This window comes from Taudactylus pleione, unplaced genomic scaffold (assembly GCF_031769625.1).
Source record: "Taudactylus pleione unplaced genomic scaffold, aTauple2 ptg000842l, whole genome shotgun sequence".
In the NCBI taxonomy this organism is placed as follows: domain Eukaryota; kingdom Metazoa; phylum Chordata; class Amphibia; order Anura; family Myobatrachidae; genus Taudactylus; species Taudactylus pleione.
The window spans coordinates 3,261,056-3,279,472 of NW_028285244.1; the positions used below are offsets into that span (position 1 = coordinate 3,261,056).

At 49.1% G+C, this 18,417-nt stretch overlaps 1 protein-coding gene across 3 annotated transcripts in view; it reads left to right on the plus strand.

Moving 5' to 3' along the window:
* LOC148474470 (uncharacterized) overlaps positions 1-15,224 on the plus strand; it is a 60,205-nt gene extending 44,981 nt beyond the window's left edge. For all 3 annotated transcript variants that reach the window (XM_088458550.1, XM_088458552.1, XM_088458551.1), the window contains 4 exons: positions 1,741-1,840; positions 4,424-4,482; positions 12,379-12,426; positions 15,079-15,224. In XM_088458550.1, the coding sequence (XP_088314676.1) occupies positions 1,741-1,840; positions 4,424-4,482; positions 12,379-12,426; positions 15,079-15,094 (223 nt within the window). In that variant the 3' untranslated portion in view covers positions 15,095-15,224. The remainder of the gene's footprint in view (positions 1-1,740; positions 1,841-4,423; positions 4,483-12,378; positions 12,427-15,078) is intronic.
* Positions 15,225-18,417: the final 3,193 nt, after the last annotated feature.

The window sequence follows — 18,417 nt, forward strand, 5'->3', positions numbered from 1 at the left end:
TCTTGGCACACAATAGTCCCCTTAACACCAATTATTTAAATGCCACAGCCTACCTGAGTATTGCTGCTGACCATGTACATTCTGACCATGTACCTGAGTATTGCTGCTGACCATGTACATTCTATTATGGCCACAGCATAAGTGTGCCCATCTTCTTCTAATAGCTGCACCTAAAAGATATCGCACCACGTCACAATCTCAAGCTGGTTCCACAAACATGACAATGAGCTCTGTGTACTCCAGTGCAGTGGCGTCAGAAGGGTGGTGCGGGCAGCACCCGCCGAGGGGTGACACCAAAGTGCCGACTCCTCCTCAGTGACAGGAGCCGGGTGCTGCAATGTAGCCTTAGGTGCAGCACTCGGCTCCTGACACAGTAAAGGAGCCGGCACTGCACACAGAGTGGTCCCCAGGGCAGTACACATCTCCAGGACCCCGCTGTGATTAAAACGGCATCGGGCTGCAAGGCCACGCCCCCTGCACACAAGGCCACACCCTTTTTTGCCGACACGTGGCTTCGCGCGCACGCACAATAACCCTCCTCGCGCCGGGTGTCACCACGAGGAGGGACACCACTGCTCCAGTGGCTTCACGGTCACCAGATCTCAATCCAATAGGACACCTCTGAGATGTGGTGGAACAGGAGAGTTGCAGCATGGATGCAGCTGCCTCGTGATACCATCATATCACCATGGGCCAGAATCTCCAAAGATTGTTCCCAGCACCTTGTTAAAGCCATGCCACATACAATTGAGACTGTTCTATGAGTAACCGTCCTACTAGAAAGCTGGAACTATTAAAGAGGCCGCTGGGCCTGATTCAGACCCACTCGCGAGCGGCTGTCCGCTCGCAAGTGGGTCGATGTTATGCACTGAGCATGCGCACGACGGAGGGAGCTCCGTCGTGCGCATGCGCCAGACGCGACGAGCGAAGGAAAGTCCTTCGCTCGTTGTGTCCGATCAAAGGGGGCGTGCTGTCAATGTTGATTGACAGCACGCCCCCTTTGGTGGGCGTGCCGGGGGCGTGCCTCCCTGACGGGGGCGTTCCCACGGGAACGCCTCCCGTCAGAAGCCGGCCCACTGACATCACTAGTGATGTCAGTGGGAGTGATTTTGGCTCTGATAGAGCCAAAATCACTCCGGAGCTTGCGGTTGAAAACCTCAACCGCAGGCTCCGGCTCGCAATTTCGATGGTCGCGATGGTCTCGACCATCGCGGCCATCACAAAGCACACTCGTATAGCCTGTGGGTGGTGACCCACAGCTATACGAGTGTCCAGGAGGACGCTCCATGAAAATGGAGCCCGGCCCTCATTCAGAGCGTGCGCTCTGCTCAGAGCGTACGGCTCTGGATGAGGGCCACTGAGTGTACCTTTGTCATGTAAAATAAAAGCATCCATTATGTTTTTTTACTTTTGAGTTGTATTTATGTGTGTTTGTTTCTAAGAAATCTCTAGAAATGAATGTAGGTGTTGGGGCGTAATGTGATAATGAGCAGAACTTTAATATTTTCTATGACATGGCCATAGAAACGTGCCCACTGTGGTCCCTAAGGGTTTTATAGCATTCCACACAATGCTGGGGCAGATGAGATAAGCAAGGGACACCTAAACCTGTATACACCTACCCATCATGTACGCTGTTGTATAATGACTGAAACGGGGTCAAACATAAAGGAGAATACAATTGCACAGAACATCTTAAAGTATTTACACACCAATGTACAGATGTTTTCCTTTCTCTAGTCTTTGTAAATTAGATAAGTTTTGCAAGACTGTCGCACGAGAATTTTCCCGTTTTGAAACTGAAACTCAGGTGTTACAGAACCTAGAGAAGGAAACCATGGTAAGTAGTGACCCGCACACCATTGATTGGTTTCCTAACTGTATTTGTCGTTAGTGTTTGTGGAGATAACCAGGTATTGGAATGTTTAAAGGGAACTGATTGTCTGTGTCTTATATTCATCTTAGACGTTTACAGATAGATGATTGACAGCTATTTAGAAACACCATCGTCAACTGTTCTTAGTAATTAAAACATAAGCAGACAATTAATTATAATATAAGAAGCTGATATGTGCTACTAGCAAAATGACCCCTGTATCTCTACTGACAGCCGTGGAGTCATATTGTTACTGCATTTGTATATGTGAAGTTCCTATGCAAATAAATTACTAACAAGCTGAAGCGAAGATATCCTAACAGCCGGGACATATTACTTATATATCCTTTGTAAAAATTTAGCAATTTACTATGAGATGATTTTTGACATATTTTTTAAACAATGTCAAATAATCATCTCTAAATGAATGTGTGATTTAGACCCTGAAACACAAAATCGAACCAAAAATCAACCCAAATCGACTTTCAGTAAATGTACCCCTAAATTACACATTTACTAACAGATGATTTTTCACATTGTTTAAAAAATTATGTCAAAAATCATCTGTAAATGTATGATTTAGATTCTGAAATACAAAATCGACCAAACATTGACCTTTAGTAAATATACCCCCTGGAGATGCAGTCAAAGGCCTTGCCAGCATCTCAGCTCACCGTTATGCTAGATTTATCACCCTTCAAGCTGGGCCTGAGCTATAGCCAAATACATCCCTGTACAGAACCCGTTTGGGCAGGATGAAGAAGAGAAGACTGTAGTGTCTTCAAGCGCATAGCAACAAACCTGGTAAACAATTTTAGATCCTGATTTAACAGAGAAATTGGACGGTATGATATCACTAACATCACTAAAATCCTAGTCTTATTAAAGTCGGGAGGGGGAGCATAACCTTCCAATATTTAGTAAAAGAGCGAGAGTAAATGGGAGTGGAGATAAGGAGCCAAAATTTGCTAGTATTCATTCCCGAAGCCATCGAGTACTGGTGATTTACACTTCTAGAGGGACTTGTTTAAGGAGAGGAGTTCTACATCTATGACAGGTGCTACTAAAGAGGCCCTATCCTCATCAATGAGTCAGTAAATCTGCATCCCTTAGAACCTGCATACCAAGTGCAGGGGCATCGGGAGGGGCTGCATAGATCTATTGATAATGATGTAAGAATTCTTGGGAAATAGCCTCAGTATCAGTGGTAATAGGTGAGGACTCTGGAGCTCATTCAGAACCGCTCGCTAGCAAGCGGACGCTCGTTGCAGACGATGTCCATTAATGTGTGCATGCGTGTAGTTCGCAGTGTACCTGCGCAACCTAGTACGAGCGATCGGAATGTTCTCGCTCGCCTTGCAAAGACAGCCCAGTGGAATGAGTGAGAGGAGAGGCCGTTTGTGGGTGGTAACTGGGGCAGGGCAGTAGTAACGGGGGAGTGGAGTTACGGAGGCAGGCGTGCCAGAGTGTTTTCACGCCGTTTCTGGGGCATGCATAATTATCAGGCAGCGTCATAGTACACGTCACCTGGTTGAGTTTTACACTGAAGTGCTTGCGGTAGGGTACAGTCAAGCACTGCGATCAGATTCGAGGGAACCCGATATACCGATGTTGTATATACTTCCTGGAGATGACGTACGCTAGTGGGCAGCTAAAGACAGGCTGGTGGACATCTATAAACACAAAGTGATCGCTCGACCAGACATAGTGGACGTGCTTATGCCTTGCCGTGCGAGCAGCTGCCTTGACGTCACTTAGCTGAAGTTCCATACGCTGGGAGCGAGCGGCCGCATCTTGCCAGCGGGTCTGAATGAGCTCCTGACTTCATTTGGAGTAGATGAGAAAGTGTGGAATGGGATCTAAGCATATTGGCTAATAATTTACCAGACTTAAATACAAATAATATATATAATCTAAACCAAATTGGACCCTTTCCAAATATACTGTATCATACAGGCTCTTGGCATAAGCGTAGGTCTGTCTGGCCGCAGGAGAATCATGTGATCAGACAGCGCCTCACTAATTTCATTCAGTCTAGAGACCATGACCTTACGCCGCCTGGCCACGTACTCCATCACTTCACCTCTTAGGACTGGCTTAGAATACGACCAAAATAATTTGCTGTTACCCATATGCTCAATATTATCATCAACATAGGAGGCGATTCAATTCAGCGCGATGTGAATAGCCCCGGGAAGGAGTACCTTCCCGGGGGAAAACAAACTCAGTGTGCCTGTCTGCAGCATAGTGCCTGTGAGCCTGAGTCAGAGGTGGGCTCTACGTATGTGCGGCTGTGATTTCTTACAGATTTACATCTGCAAAAATATGCAGTCACCGAAGCAACTGCGATTGTACGGTTAGGAGATTTTGCAGTAACAAAAATAAATTGCTCAACAGCGCAGACATTGGCATAGGGTACACCTTTGAATCAGGCCAAATGACGCTGGTAGATCCAATTGAACAAAAAGTAGTTCCTAGGTCACAAAAGTCCGGCCAGTCCTGCTTTAAATGATTTAACATTACCAATGGGATTTTATTTCTGCACAGGATTTCTGGGAGGCACAGACTGTGAAAATGAATGAGTTCTGCACTACGCTAGAACAAAGGTACAGTAGTTGTCTGGTTTACCAGTGTTAACCTATTTCGTGTGGTTATCTTGTGTACTTATCACACATTGTTCTTACTTAGAAATATAAATAGAAGATTAAACCTAATAGGCATGCACATATTTAGAGATATGCTCATCCCTCTAAGTATGAATGGTGCAAAGGAAATTAAACGACCTGAATTAATTTTGGAAACATTGTTGCTACACCTATAGCTTTGCTATACAACCCCTTCTCTTTAGCTTGCTCAGGAGTAATGTGTTATAGTAAGTGCAGGCCAAATGCAGCCTATTTTTAATTGTTCCCTTCACTTGCCAAATAAGGAGAGTTGTCAGAGAAAACCGGATTACTGGGCGAAACGCGTGGAGGGGAAAGAGCAAAGCAGTATCATTGCCACACATTGCGCTAAAAGTGTCTCTATTGGTGTGAGGTGTAAGGTGTGCGCCATGGGCTTTTATTTGCCTCATTGGTAGCACAGTACTTACATCACATCACAGTAGATGGTAGAAGGATGACTATTTTGGATATTGCACACTTATCTACCTTTCCTGTGATACACAGGCATGTAGTTATTTAAATTAAGTTCCTTATTCAGTGTCCAGACGCCTGACTACTTGGGAGCACCACAAACACTCCTTTACAAACACTATTTTCTTGTCTACTTTGTCTATTTCATGTGGACTTAAGGTCTCATTGAAATACTAACGCTATATTTCTACTTCAGGTTCCATAGGGTATCCACAGGATAGCTTGGGGTATAGGTGTGACGTCAGTCATCGGGCACCAAAGATTTAAGCTTTCAGCCTCCCAGGATGCACTAGGGTCCCCCTCCTATACCCCGCCCCCGAGCCAAGGCACCTCAGTTTAGTTTGGTGCCCGGCCGGAGTCGGGTGCACCTGTTGGAGTGGGGGCTAAGAAGAGCCCCTGAAGTTTTCTGCATGCAGCTGTGGCTGCACATCTGGATGTACAGCATGGACAGTCAGTCCTGACGTCCATGCTGTCTTCCCTACACCCCCGCCGGTACCGATCCGGGGATGCTGGTGAGCATCTGGGGTCACCGCTAGCGGTGACCCCTAGATGTTCCGGACCATGGCCGGAATCAAGGGGGACGGCAAGGTAAGCAGCGGGGTCCCGCGGTGGGTCCCCGCTGTTACATGGTCCAGAGTCCCCAGGCAGTGGGCTCCCTGGGGACTGGCTGCAACGTGGAGCCAGGTATATAACCTGCGCTTCCACTACCCCCCTGGGACAGCGGACCGCAGCAGAGCGGTAGCGCTGCGGCGTCCCGGGGGTTAAATGCATGCCAGGGGAGCGCGCCTTCCCTGTCTCACAGCCGGCGCCTCCCCTGCTGCACACAGCCCTCTCTGCAACACGCCGACTGGCCCTGTGGCAGTGCTCCTCCCCCAGGCCAGCCTCCTCTCTGCTCCTCAGCGGCCATCTTCCAGAACACATGGTGAACGCTGCTGGAAGTCTGGACGGAGGCATCGTGGTCTGGGTCCCCCCGCATACCTCTCCTACGCTGTGGTCAGGTCTGTGTATGCAGCGCTGTGTCCTACCAGACTCTGTCTGTGTAGTTGATTTATCAGCGCTGGTTAGTGCAGGAATTGAGTTTCTTTGCATTGTATGTGACTGTGCTAGCGCTGCTGCCTGTACTTTTCCATTTCTGACTGTCAGCTTTATTACTGTCCCTGTTCTTTCTGCTAAAGCCCTTGCGGTGCGGTGCTGCAGGGTGGTCTCTCGCCTTTTTAAAAACAATTGGTGAGAGGGGTCACATACTTTGTACCATCATGTCTGAAAGTGACTTTCCTCTCCGGCTACAGTGTACTACGTGTAAAGTACCTTTAGCGGAGAGGGAGGGTAGCGCGGAGGGCCTCTGCCGGCAGTGTTTGTCAATGGCGCGGCCTATTACGGTTACAGCACCGGTACAGGAGCCGCCCTGGGCTTGTTTCGCTCAGGCGCTTACAACCTTAGTGGGCCAGTTAGCTCTGCAGCCTGCGTTTACGCAGATGGGTTTGTCCCAGCAATCAGTGGTGTCGTCACCCATGCAGGGTTTCCCAAGACAATTGGTGGTACCCCGCAGTCTCCCTATTTCCCCTCTCCCGGTTTCTCAGGAGCCGGCGTGAGTTAACTCCCTGACGAGTTCTGTACAGCACTTGTCGGATGTGTTGCAGGGGGAGGCTGTGATGCGGCCACATAAACGGCCGGTGGCGTCTTTGTCTGCTCCTTATGAGGATGACGAAGGGACGTCTGATGATGGGGAGATTCTGGATCCTTACGATCAGGAACCTCTCCATACTAAGGACGCAGACGCTAGGTCCAAGGTGTATATTCCTGGACTTATTCGGGCAGTCCACACAGCCTTGGTGATTGAGGACGAAGTTCCCCCAGCGGCTAAATCCAAGTATGCCTTTTTTAAGGATGTGAAGGGTGACGCCACAGTCTTTCCTCTTTCGGGTCAGTTGGTGGACCATTTAGAGGAGGCGTGGAAACAGCCTGGCAAGCGATACCAGCCGCAGAGGCGCCTGGCGGTGGCTTATCCGTTCGCGGATAATTATTTTGCTAAGTGGGAATCCCATCCACAGGTGGATTCTCATGTGACACGTCTTGTCCGTAGTGCCACATTACCAATGCGATCCATGTCCTCCCTTAAGGATGCTACGGACCGCAGGTGGAGATCTGCCTGAAGTCCGCTTATTCCCTTGCGGGGGGGGGCAGCGCGGCCGGCTATGGCCATTTGCTGGGTTGCCAGAGCTATGGAGCGCTGGGCGGATTCGTTGGAGGCGTCCTTCGATTCCGACTGTCCGGCTGAATAGGCGGAGTTGATTGGTAATCTCCGTGATTCGGCCACTTATATCAACGAGGCGGCCTTAGACATTAGTACCCTGGTGTCTCGAATTTCTTCGGCAGCGGTGGCTGCTCGTCGCACCTTGTGGTTGCGATCCTGGAAGGCGGACGCTGATTCCAAAAAGGGTTTGGAGGCGTTGCCCTTTAACGGAGAAGTTCTCTTCGGTCGAGATCTGGACAAGATTGTGGCCACGCTGGCGGCAGCCAAATCGGCATGTCTCCCGTCGGCCGCTGTTCCTTCTGGTTCAGGACCATCGTCCTTTCGGTCTTATAGGGCCCAGGGCAGGCCCAAACCACAGTCTTTTCCCCGACAGGCTGGTCTCAAGAAATCGGCCAAGTCCCGGGAAGCAGACATGGAGTACCAGACGTCCGGCCCCTAAGCCAGATGACAAGCCTGCGGCCTGACGGTCCGGGCCTCCCTTTGGGGGATCCCAAAGTGGGAGGCCACCTGCTGCAGTTCGCCCGGTGTTGGTCGGTCACCACGACAGACACTTGGGTTCTCGAGGTGGTCTCCCACGGGTACGCCCTCTCTTTCCGGCACAGACCCCCGGCTCGATTTTTCACCACGGGTCTACCATCAGACCGGAACAAGGCCACGGAGCTGCGGAAGGTCTTGCACACTATGCTCCAGGCTGGAGTTATAGTGCCTGTTCCATTCTCCCAGAGGGGCCAGGGTTTCTATTCCAATCTCTTTTTGGTGCAGAAACCCAATGGGTCGTATCGTCCGATTCTCAACCTCAAAGCTCTCAACAAGTCTTTGCAGGTGCCGAAGTTTCGGATGGAGACCCTACGGTCCATCATTCTGGCGCTGGAACCTGGGGACTACATGGTGTCATTGGACATACAGGACGCTTACCTGCATGTCCCTATTCTTTTGCGCCATCAACAGTTCCTCAGGTTTGCAATCCGCAGCGACCACTTTCAGTTTCGGGCGTTGCCTTTTGGCCTGGCGACAGCACCGCGTGTGTTCACCAAGGTGATGGCGGTCATGGCGGCTTCTCTGCGGCTGCAGGGAGTCCGCATGTTGCCGTACTTGGACGACCTTTTATTAGTGGCAGGATCTCCGGAGCTCCTTCTGCGCCACTTGGATCTGACCATTGCGCTACTGCAACGGCACGGCTGGTTAATAAACTGGCAGAAGTCCACTCTAATCCCGTCTCGGTGGATTCTGCACCTTGGAGCCTTATTGGACTCGGGACAGCAAAGGATCTTTGTGACGGGGGAAAAGATCTCTGCTTTACAGTCGAGGGTGCGCAGTTGTCTGCACAGCCGCCGGGTGTCTCTACACTCGGCGATGAGGTTACTGGGCTCCATGGTGTCGGTGTTCGACATGGTGGAATATGCCCAGTCTAACTCCAGACCTCTGCAGCACCTGATCCTGTCCAAGTGGAACGGGCTGCCTCATTCTCTAAAGTCCCAGACGATAGTGCTCACCCCGGAGGTTCGCCTGTCCCTTGCCTGGTGGTTGCAGACGACCCATCTCAGCAAGGGACGTCCGTTCTGGGTACCAAATTTGGTCCTGTTGACAACGGACACCAGTCTTCGGGGCTGGGGAGCAGTTTCGGGTCCACACTTGTTCCAGGGCAGGTGGACTCCGACAGAAGCGGAACTTCCAATAAATATCTTGGAACTCCGTGCGGTCTTCAATGCCCTACAGCAGGCACATCGGGTTCTCCAGGGTCGCCCAGTGCAGGTCCAGTCGGACAACGCTACCACCGTGGCCTACATAAACCGGCAAGGAGGAACCCGAAGTCGGGCGGGTCTCGTAGAGGTGTCTCGGATCCTGGTATGGGCGGAGCGTAATCTTAATCTTCCGGCCATATCAGCTGTCTTCATCCCGGGAGTGCTAAATTGGGAGGCGGACTTTCTCAGTCGCCAGGACGTTCATCCGGGGGAATGGTCCCTGCACCCGGACGTTTTTCAACTGCTGGTGGACAGGTGGGGTCTTCCAGAGATCGACCTCATGGCGTTCCGGCACAACAACAAGTTGCCGGTGTACGGGTCTCGCACAAGAGACGAAGAGGCGTCTCTGGTGGATGCTCTGTCCGTCCGTTGGACGTTCCGGTTCGCTTACCTGTTTCCTCCGGTTTCCCTTCTTCCACGGGTAATCCGGAAATTCAAACAGGAAGGAGGGACGCTCCTGTTGATAGCTCCCGCGTGGCCCAGACGGCACTGGTTCTCAGACCTTCAGGGTCTGTCCGTGGACAGTCCTTTGCGGTTGCCGCTACGACCGGACCTTCTGTCGCAGGGTCCTTGTCTTCACCCGGACCTGACTCGGCTGTCTTTGACGGCGTGGCTGTTGAGACAGCCATGTTGAGGTCCCGGGGGTTTTCCAGCTCTGTAGTGCGTACCATGTTACAAGCTCGGAAACCGTCTTCCGCGAGGATATACCATCGCGTGTGGCATACGTTCTTCCAGTGGTGTCGACCGAGAGGTTATGCACCGCGGGAGTTTCGTCTGTCTCGGATACTCGCCTTCCTACAAGCGGGACTAGATCATGGGCTTCGCCTTGCTTCTTTGAAGGTACAGGTTTCGGCCCTGTCTGTCTGGTTTCATCGTAGGATTGCTACAATCCCGGATGTGCGCACCTTTATGCAAGGTATTCTCCGCATTCAGCCGCCCTTTGTTCCACCTGTGGCGCCTTGGGATTTGGCTGTGGTCCTGAGGGCTCTCCAGGGACCGTCGTTTGAACTACTGGGCTCAGTGGATCTTAAATGGCTAACAGCTAAGACTGTTTTCCTTCTGGCCATTGCTTAGGCCAGACGTGTTTCTGATTTAGGGGCTCTTTCTTGTAGACCCCCTTTTTGATTTTTCATGGGAACAGGGCAGTGCTCCGCACTCGGCCTGAATTTCTTCCCAAAGTTGTTTCCCAGTTTCATGTTAACGAGGTAATAGTTGTTCCGGCCTTTAACTCACCTGGCCTTTCAGTGAGTGAGGCCACTTTTGTTGTGCGGGCCTTAAGGACTTATGTTGACCGCACTTCTTCGTTTAGGAAGTCGGACGCCTTGTTTGTCCTCTATGGCTTCCGTAAAAAGGGTTGGCCTGCTTCAAAGCAAACTTTGGCAGCCTGGATCCGTATGGCTATTTCTGAAGCTTATCTTCATGAAGGTCTGCCGGTTCCTCCTTCTTTGAAGGCTCAATCCACTAGGTCTGTGGGTCCTTCGTGGGCAGCTCGACGTGGTGCCTCTGCAGTCCAGATCTGCAAGGCTGCTACGTGGTGCTCTGTCCATACCTTTGTGAGGTATTACAGGTTTGACACCTTCGCCTCTCAGGATGCTTCCTTCGGGCGGCGGATTCTCCTTTCAGCACAGGAGCGTCCCCACCCTTAAAGGATACTGCTTTGGGACATCCCCAAGGTATCCTGTGGATACCCTATGGACCCTGAAGTAGAAAATATGAGATATGGTAAGAACTTACCTTTGCTATCTCTATTTCTACGAAGTCCATAGGGTTCCACAGGACTCCCGCCCTGTCGCACCTGTGCTGCAGATGGGCTTTGTTCTGGTCACCGGTTTTTCCGTCTCCCTCTGGTGAGAGTGTGATTCTTGTGTGTATCCAGATCTTCTTTCTCTTTCTTCCTTCTCCTCCTCTGGCCTATGGCTTGGTAACTAACTGAGGTGCCTTGGCTCGGGGGCGGGGTATAGTGCATCCTGGGAGGCTGAAAGCTTAACTCTATGGTGCCCGATGACTGACATCACACCTTTACCCCAAGGTATCCTGTGGAAACCTGTGGACTTCGTAGAAATAGAGATAACAAAGGTAAGTTCTTACCATATCTCATATTTTTACACACAAAATCTGGTGTGGAATTTTCCAAATACCCGCGTAGACAGCAGCAGGGCCGTAACTAGCTATGGGCGACCAGTGTCTTTGTGCAGAGGCTCTGTGGGCGGCACCGGCGCGTCTTTCCCCCAGCCCTTGCTCCTGGCTAGCAGGGTGTCTGGAATGGTACCCTGCAGCCAGGATTTCTGCTGTAGCACCCGCTCCTGTGGGCGCTCCAGACGGGTTCCCTGAACAATATATGCAGCCGATCGGGCGTCCTGAGGATGCCTGGTCAGTGCTGCACTTACCAGAGCAGCCGAACACTCCCACTTCTGGGCGACGTAATGACGCCATGCGCTCAGTGGGCGGGGCCTGCACAGGGCACAACAGTACCCTGTTACGGTTCTGGACAGCAGCATGCTGTAAGCAGATTGGTAAGTAGTGGCAGCTGGTCACTGGGCTTTACCTGTACTGACGGATGTTTCTAATTGTGCACAAGTTCTATCATGCTCTGAGGCATACAGATCCCACAAACCCGGCTTTCCTGCTCCATCAGCTGGAGGGTTGGATATTTCTGGGCACGGAGACCTGATGATTATGCAGCTAAAAACGATGCAGTAAAGGAAAATAGATAAAAATTCACTATTGAAGGGCATGGGCTTCTAAAGTCCTTATAGAAGTAAGTTTGCCATCTTTATAGTACACGAGGGTCCCTAACCTATGCTGGAGTGATCATCTCACATCTCCAAACATTGGTATAGATAATGCTTTATTAGCAAACCTTGTGTATTTATGGGATAATGTACACACTACTATAAAGTATATGGATATGGCCATGTAAATACCATAATGCAGTATACTGTGTTCTTTTATACAGGGCACACATATCTGGTGACCTGTAATATATTTATAGTACTGGGTGCTGTCTTCTTTATAAAATTACATGTATTGTTAATGTACAATGAAGTGATGTCAGCAGAATTCACCAACTGTAAGCGATGATGGCAGAACTCACGGTTTTATACAGATATTAACATTACATGAGTGTTATAATACAGTAATTGTCAGTTGGGTTACATATAGTGGATAATAGCATTTTGGTCTTAGGGTAAGAGTCAGTGACACTCGAGTTGCCGTCAGCAGCTTGAGTTACGTATTTATCTGCCAGTTACAGTAAGCTGGTCCTACTGGCACTTCCATAAGCTACGGGCAGAATCCGCTTTCTGTGGGGCAATGCGCAGAGCTCGGCTTCGGAGCTTAATTGAATTTCCTTCTTAATGTTTCCTTTTTTAGAATTGAAGAGATGAATCATAAAGTTAATGAGACTATGCGCAAGTTTAGGTAAGACTATGTAATTCCCTATTTAAGTTTTCAGGTAAATAAAAGTGTAATTAGAAAACACTTTTAAACATTGATACCCATTGTCCTGGCCACATTGGGGTTCTGAACAGGAGGAAAACCAGGGACGTGCAGTCAGCCTCCCATGTCAGATTCCTGAGATTTGATATAAATATTATTGGAACAATACACAGAAGATATTTATAACTTATGCTGGGCATACACGGCAAGATAAAATGTCTGTCAGACCGACAGACATTTTATCTGGCCGGCTGCCAGCCGCAGATGTCCGCAGCATACACTGTGAGAGAAATCTCACAGTGTATAGCCCGACATCTGTGCTCCGCCCCCGGGGGAGGAGACATTTCCCTGTTCCTTCCGTTGGAAGGAACAAAGGAAATGTCTGTCTGTCGGCCGCGCTGGGCATACACTGCCCGATGCGGCCGACAGTTACCGGGTAACTATCGCATCGGACGGGCATGCTGGACAATCCAGCATGCCCGACCGAGCAATATTTAACCCTCGGTCGCCCCCCCCCCCCCCCACGCTACAATTATCGCGGCGATCCGCCGATATCGGGCGAATCGTCCCGATAATTGCAGCGTGTATGGCCAGCATTAGAAACATCTTCTTTGTTTATTGTAATAATTTTTAAAGTTAACACTCACCAGCCTTGTGGAGCTCCCTGGGACTGCAGGGAGATGAGAGATGAGGCAGCAACAGCTCAGCCTCGCTTCTGTATAGTCAGACACTGCTTGCAGAGTTAGGGGCAGTGGTACACCACAGACAGTAAGCTGCACAGAAAGAGAGCTGATAGAGGCATGCATCTGAGAATGGGGGGCGTTCCTTGAGCACTGATGGACACCTTGGATGTGTCATGTGACCAGGAAGTGCACTGCAGTGTTTAGAGATTGGAGCTCAGTAGCAAGAGAAGACAGTGATGCAGGTAGAAGAATCAATAAACATTGAAGCTTAGTGTAGTGAAGAGAAAGTGAGTAGGGGGTGAAACAGGCTCCCAGCACTCAGACCCATCTCCATGTGTGCCTCCCCAGCCATTGACCTCACCGCAATGTTCATTCACTGATAGCATTCATTTACTGGTAGCATTCATTCACTGGTAGCATTCATTTAATGGTAGCATTCATTCACTGGTAGCATTCATTCACTGGTAGCATTCATTTACTGGTAGCATTCATTCACTGGTAGCATTAATTCACTGGTAGCATTCATTCACTGGTAGCATTCATTTACTGGTAGCATTCATTTACTGGTAGCATTCATTCACTGGTAGCATTCATTCACTGGTAGCATTCATTCACTGGTAGCATTCATTTACTGGTAGCATTCATTTACTGGTAGCATTCATTTACTGGTAGCATTCATTTACTGATAGCATTCTTTCACTGGTAGCATTCATTTACTGGTAGCATTCATTCACTGGTAGCATTCATTTACTGGTAGCATTCATTCACTGGTAGCATTCATTTACTGGTAGCATTCATTTACTGGTAGCATTCTTTCACTGGTAGCATTCATTTACTGGTAGCATTCATTCACTGGTAGCATTCTTTCACTGGTAGCATTCTTTCACTGGTAGCATTCATTTACTGGTAGCATTCATTCACTGGTTGATTCACTTTACAGTATATATAGGGGTGGGGTGACATAAAATAAAAAGTCCTAATAACAACGTATGTGCTAGTGCTGGGGTAGGCAACCTGTGGACTACACATCCCGGGATGCCCTGACATAGTTTTGTGGTTAACTCATGCTAAAACGGTGGCAGGTCATGCTGGGATGTGTAGGTCCACAGCAACTGGAGTGCCACAGGTTACCTAGTGTAAAAGAGGTGAGATGCTATCCGGCAAATTGTGGGATAATTTCTTCCTGTGAATGTTGCAAAGTCAACTAGCCAGTGAGTGTAAGTGTGCAGTCTTCTTATCTGTGTAAAATGATGCTGTTAGAGGTGATGCTGTTGAAAAAAAAAAAACAATCTTTCAACCTACACCCCTCCATGTATGTTTTACCGGCAGGAACTTAAGATTTTAGGGAATTGTTTATTTGTGTTTATGTATGATGATATTTGGTTTTGCATTGCTGAGGCATACATATTTATACCTGGTGTAGGTGAACTTTCAATATTATTTAAAATTTCCACTCTTACGCTGGGTACGCACTTAACGATGTGAGTACCAAGCAACTGGCCGACATATCGGGCGGCCGGTAAACATTATACGATCTGGCGGCCTGATATGTTGGGCACCGGCTCACTTCACCTGGCGTCGGCAGTTTGGTCGTTCCGTCAGCCCTACATGAAGGCCGACGAAACGACCCCGATGGACGACCTGTGGGAGCGAGCATGGTCGTCCATAGTGAGTACACATTATGTCGGCCCGATGCACCTTAACTCTGCTCAGTGGAATATAGTGAAAAAGAAGATGTAAAGTTATTATAGATTTTGTATGAAATGTAATCGCCTATCACCTGTATCTATACAGCAGCCCACTTCTTGGTTATTGTCAGTCTTCACTCTCGTACCACCCACCAGTGTCAGCACATATACACATCCCAGGTCTTTCCTGACGTTTTAAGCACGGCGGCTATTCTGTTAGTCTCAGATTATTAAAACCAATTTAATTTTATTTCTCTATTTAGAAAGAAAAACAAATAACGGATGTCACACAAGTCTCCACAATGAGAAATGCTACAAGATTTTTTTTGTCACAACCTGTTTTGTTTTATATTGTGTGTTTTGTGTTATATTGTGTTTTGTTTAACCTGTTGATTTTGGATAATATTAATCGTGGTTACTGTTATGGTTCCGATTTTTGTATTTTGTGAATAAAAGTGACTAGTGTCTCATTGTTTTTATATTTCAGTGGTTTTTTTTAAGGTAAATAACACAACATATTGTTGTCACTTTGAATTTTTAGCTTTGAGCTGACCATTTTGGATGTCAATAGTCATTTGTACAGTAAGCACATGAATTGCAAACATAACTATTAGGTTTTAGATTGCATTGTGGGCCTGATTCAGAGGTGCGCACAAATGTAACCGTGACTGCGTCCTTTTCTGCAGAGCGACTGCATCTTTACGCCTCAGCTGATGGTCTCCATACAGAGACGCCCACCGGCTGTGGCCCAAATCCGCCAGTATGCGTATTAAGATGCAACACCGGGCTCATTATCGGACATTGCACTAGTAGCAGAATGGCTCCCAAAAATCACTGCAACTGCAGCAAAACCCACAGTCGCTGACCGTGACACGCCCGCGTCTGACTAGCCGGTCACCACTCAGGAACTCCCATTGACATTGCCTCTCTCTGCGTCCAAATTCGCTCTGCAGCTTTGGGCTATAACGGTCAGGGCACATGCACAATGTGACTCGGACGCATGTACAGACTGAAAACATTGGGCGATTGCGTCCGACATCGAGACTGCGTCCATCTCATGAATTTCTAAGGCTGGGTACACGATATCGGCCCGTTTTGGCCAAATTGGGCATATCGTGCAGTGTGTATGCCCGATTTGCGCACTCCCGCGGTCGCATGCGATATCGTGTGATTGGCCGTGCTGCACAGGACTGCAGTACAGCACTATAGGTGTAATAAGAATGGAGTGCTGGTAGTACTTGTGATAGAATGCAGGAGATGTAGATACTGAGTGACATTGGACCTGAGTGTTGTAGGACACCCACTGGAATAGGTGTAAGTGCAGGAACCGTGCTGATGGTAGATAACTGGGATGTTTGTTGAATACAGTACACTCCAGAGTCAGTTACTGAATGCACTTAGCAATACAGGTAACTGATGACTGAGGGCCTGATTCAGAGGCGCTCGCTGTTTGCGAGCGCTTGCTCTGAATCAGGGCGGGTTTTTTTGGGTTTTTTTCCGGCCTCCAGGCCGCTCGCTAAGCTGTGGGTGACCACCCACAGCTTTTGCGGGTGGCCTGGCGATGGTCACGATTATCGCGACCATAGGGCTTGCGAGGAGACCCTTGTGGTAGGGTCTCGGCTCTCGCAAGCCCGAGTGGACTTCCTGCTCTAATAGAGCAGGAAGTCCACTACTGACATCACGAGTGATGTCAGTAGGGCCGCCCACAAACGCCAGGCGTTCCTAAGGGAATTCCTGCGTTTGTGCAGCCTACCCGCCTACAAAACGGGGCGAGCTGTCAATCAACATCGACAGCCGCCCTGTCTTGTAGCGAGACCCGTTGTGACGGAGCTGCTGTCGCAGTACGGGTCTCGCGCATTCGCACGCTGGAGGCGACGCCTGCACAATTGGGGACCATCGACCCGCTTGCAAACACTGTGCGCTTGCGAGTGCGTCTGAATCAGGCACTGAGTCAGATGCAGATTGCACTTCACAATGCAGGTAACTGATGACTGAGGGCCTGATTCAGCAAGGAACGCAGTTGCTAATAAGCACACAATCGGCCGATTGTTGCGTATTGCGTATACATCGCAGTGCGCGAACTAGCCATTGCGATAGCAGTGACTACGCAGACCCATCGCAGAGTTATTGACAGGAAGTGCCGTTTGTCGGTGATGAGAGGGGGTGGCCGGGGAAACGCAGGCGTGCTAGTGCGTTCGCATGCCGTTGCAGGGGCGTGCATAAATTAGCCACTGCGATGCCATACGCAGCCTGAGGCCTGATAGCGTGTGTAGGAGTTAGAAATTTCTGAGTAAGGTCAAGGCTTGTGCAAGTGTGCGTGAGGCTGCGATGGTAATCGATTGTACCGATGTCTGCACACACTTGCTAAACATTACGGATGTGTGTAAGGTAAAGTGGGCGTCCTTATGTAGTGCAGCGGCGGCATTGCGAACGCAATGGATTAGCATTCTAACATACTATCGAGTGAGATCCAGAATGCACTTGGCAATGTAGGTAACTGGAAACTGATTCAGATGCAGAATGCACTAGGCAATGCAGGTAACATACAGAAGCAGGAAGCAACTGGAGCCAGGATATTGATTTCTAATTGAAGTGTTCTTGTAGTGAGTGCCAGACAGGGTTTAAACAGGGCGCTTCTTGTGCCGATCATGTGAGCCTAACTGCAGGAAGCCGGTGATGTGAGCAAATCCAAGATGGTGCTGCCCATGTTTCACAATCACGGAATCGCCAGGAGAGAACGCCGTGACCAGGGGGATCGCAGATTACCATGAGATGGCACCGCTGGACCCGGTAAGGGGTCTTAGATGCGTGACATATCCTTGGTAAAGCATTCTGTTGGCATCCAAAACTTTGAAATAGTTTTTAACAAATACCAGGTGCTGTTTTTAGCCCTCTCACCTCCTCTTTCTCTGTCGTTTCCTCCCATCTTTCTCTTGTCAAACAAGTTATTTTTAAGACATTCCTGTACTGTATAACAGGTAATTGGTATAAACTATCCAAACCAGACACAGCGAGGTCCTGACTGCAGGAGACCTATGACTGGACATGGAAATAAGGAACAATTGGCAGTTATGGAAGGAGTCTGGATTTGGTTACTTTATTGTGACAAAAAGGATCAATTACATAAGCTGGAAAGCAAGGTACAATATGTGGCATGATGTGCCTACTGTATGATTGCGCACATGTATTTTCAGGTCAACCCGCGGCTGGATGGTCCGCGGGTGAAAAAGCTTCCATCTGCTGGGAGGAGTTGGATGAATGGGAGGATTTCCATGGTAATAGGCAGTTTATGGCGCCGTGTATTGCAGTAATGAGGATAAACAAGATGCCATTCTGTGAGATGGGATTATTTATGGCAGCTGGTGGGTGCTGAAAAGGGCCATAAGGTGGCATTCTCTGTTTCATGGGTGGGCTCACAGAAACCCAGCCTCGTCCTCTATACTTTACATGAGACCAATGTAATAAAGACCTTGACACAAAGGTGACACATCTGTTTGGTACGGATTCATACCTCAACCTGTAGCAATTTATATAACTGCCCTAATTTCAGGTGACTTTCCCGATGTCACCTCCTTAGTCCAACTCTCAGGAGATGACCATGG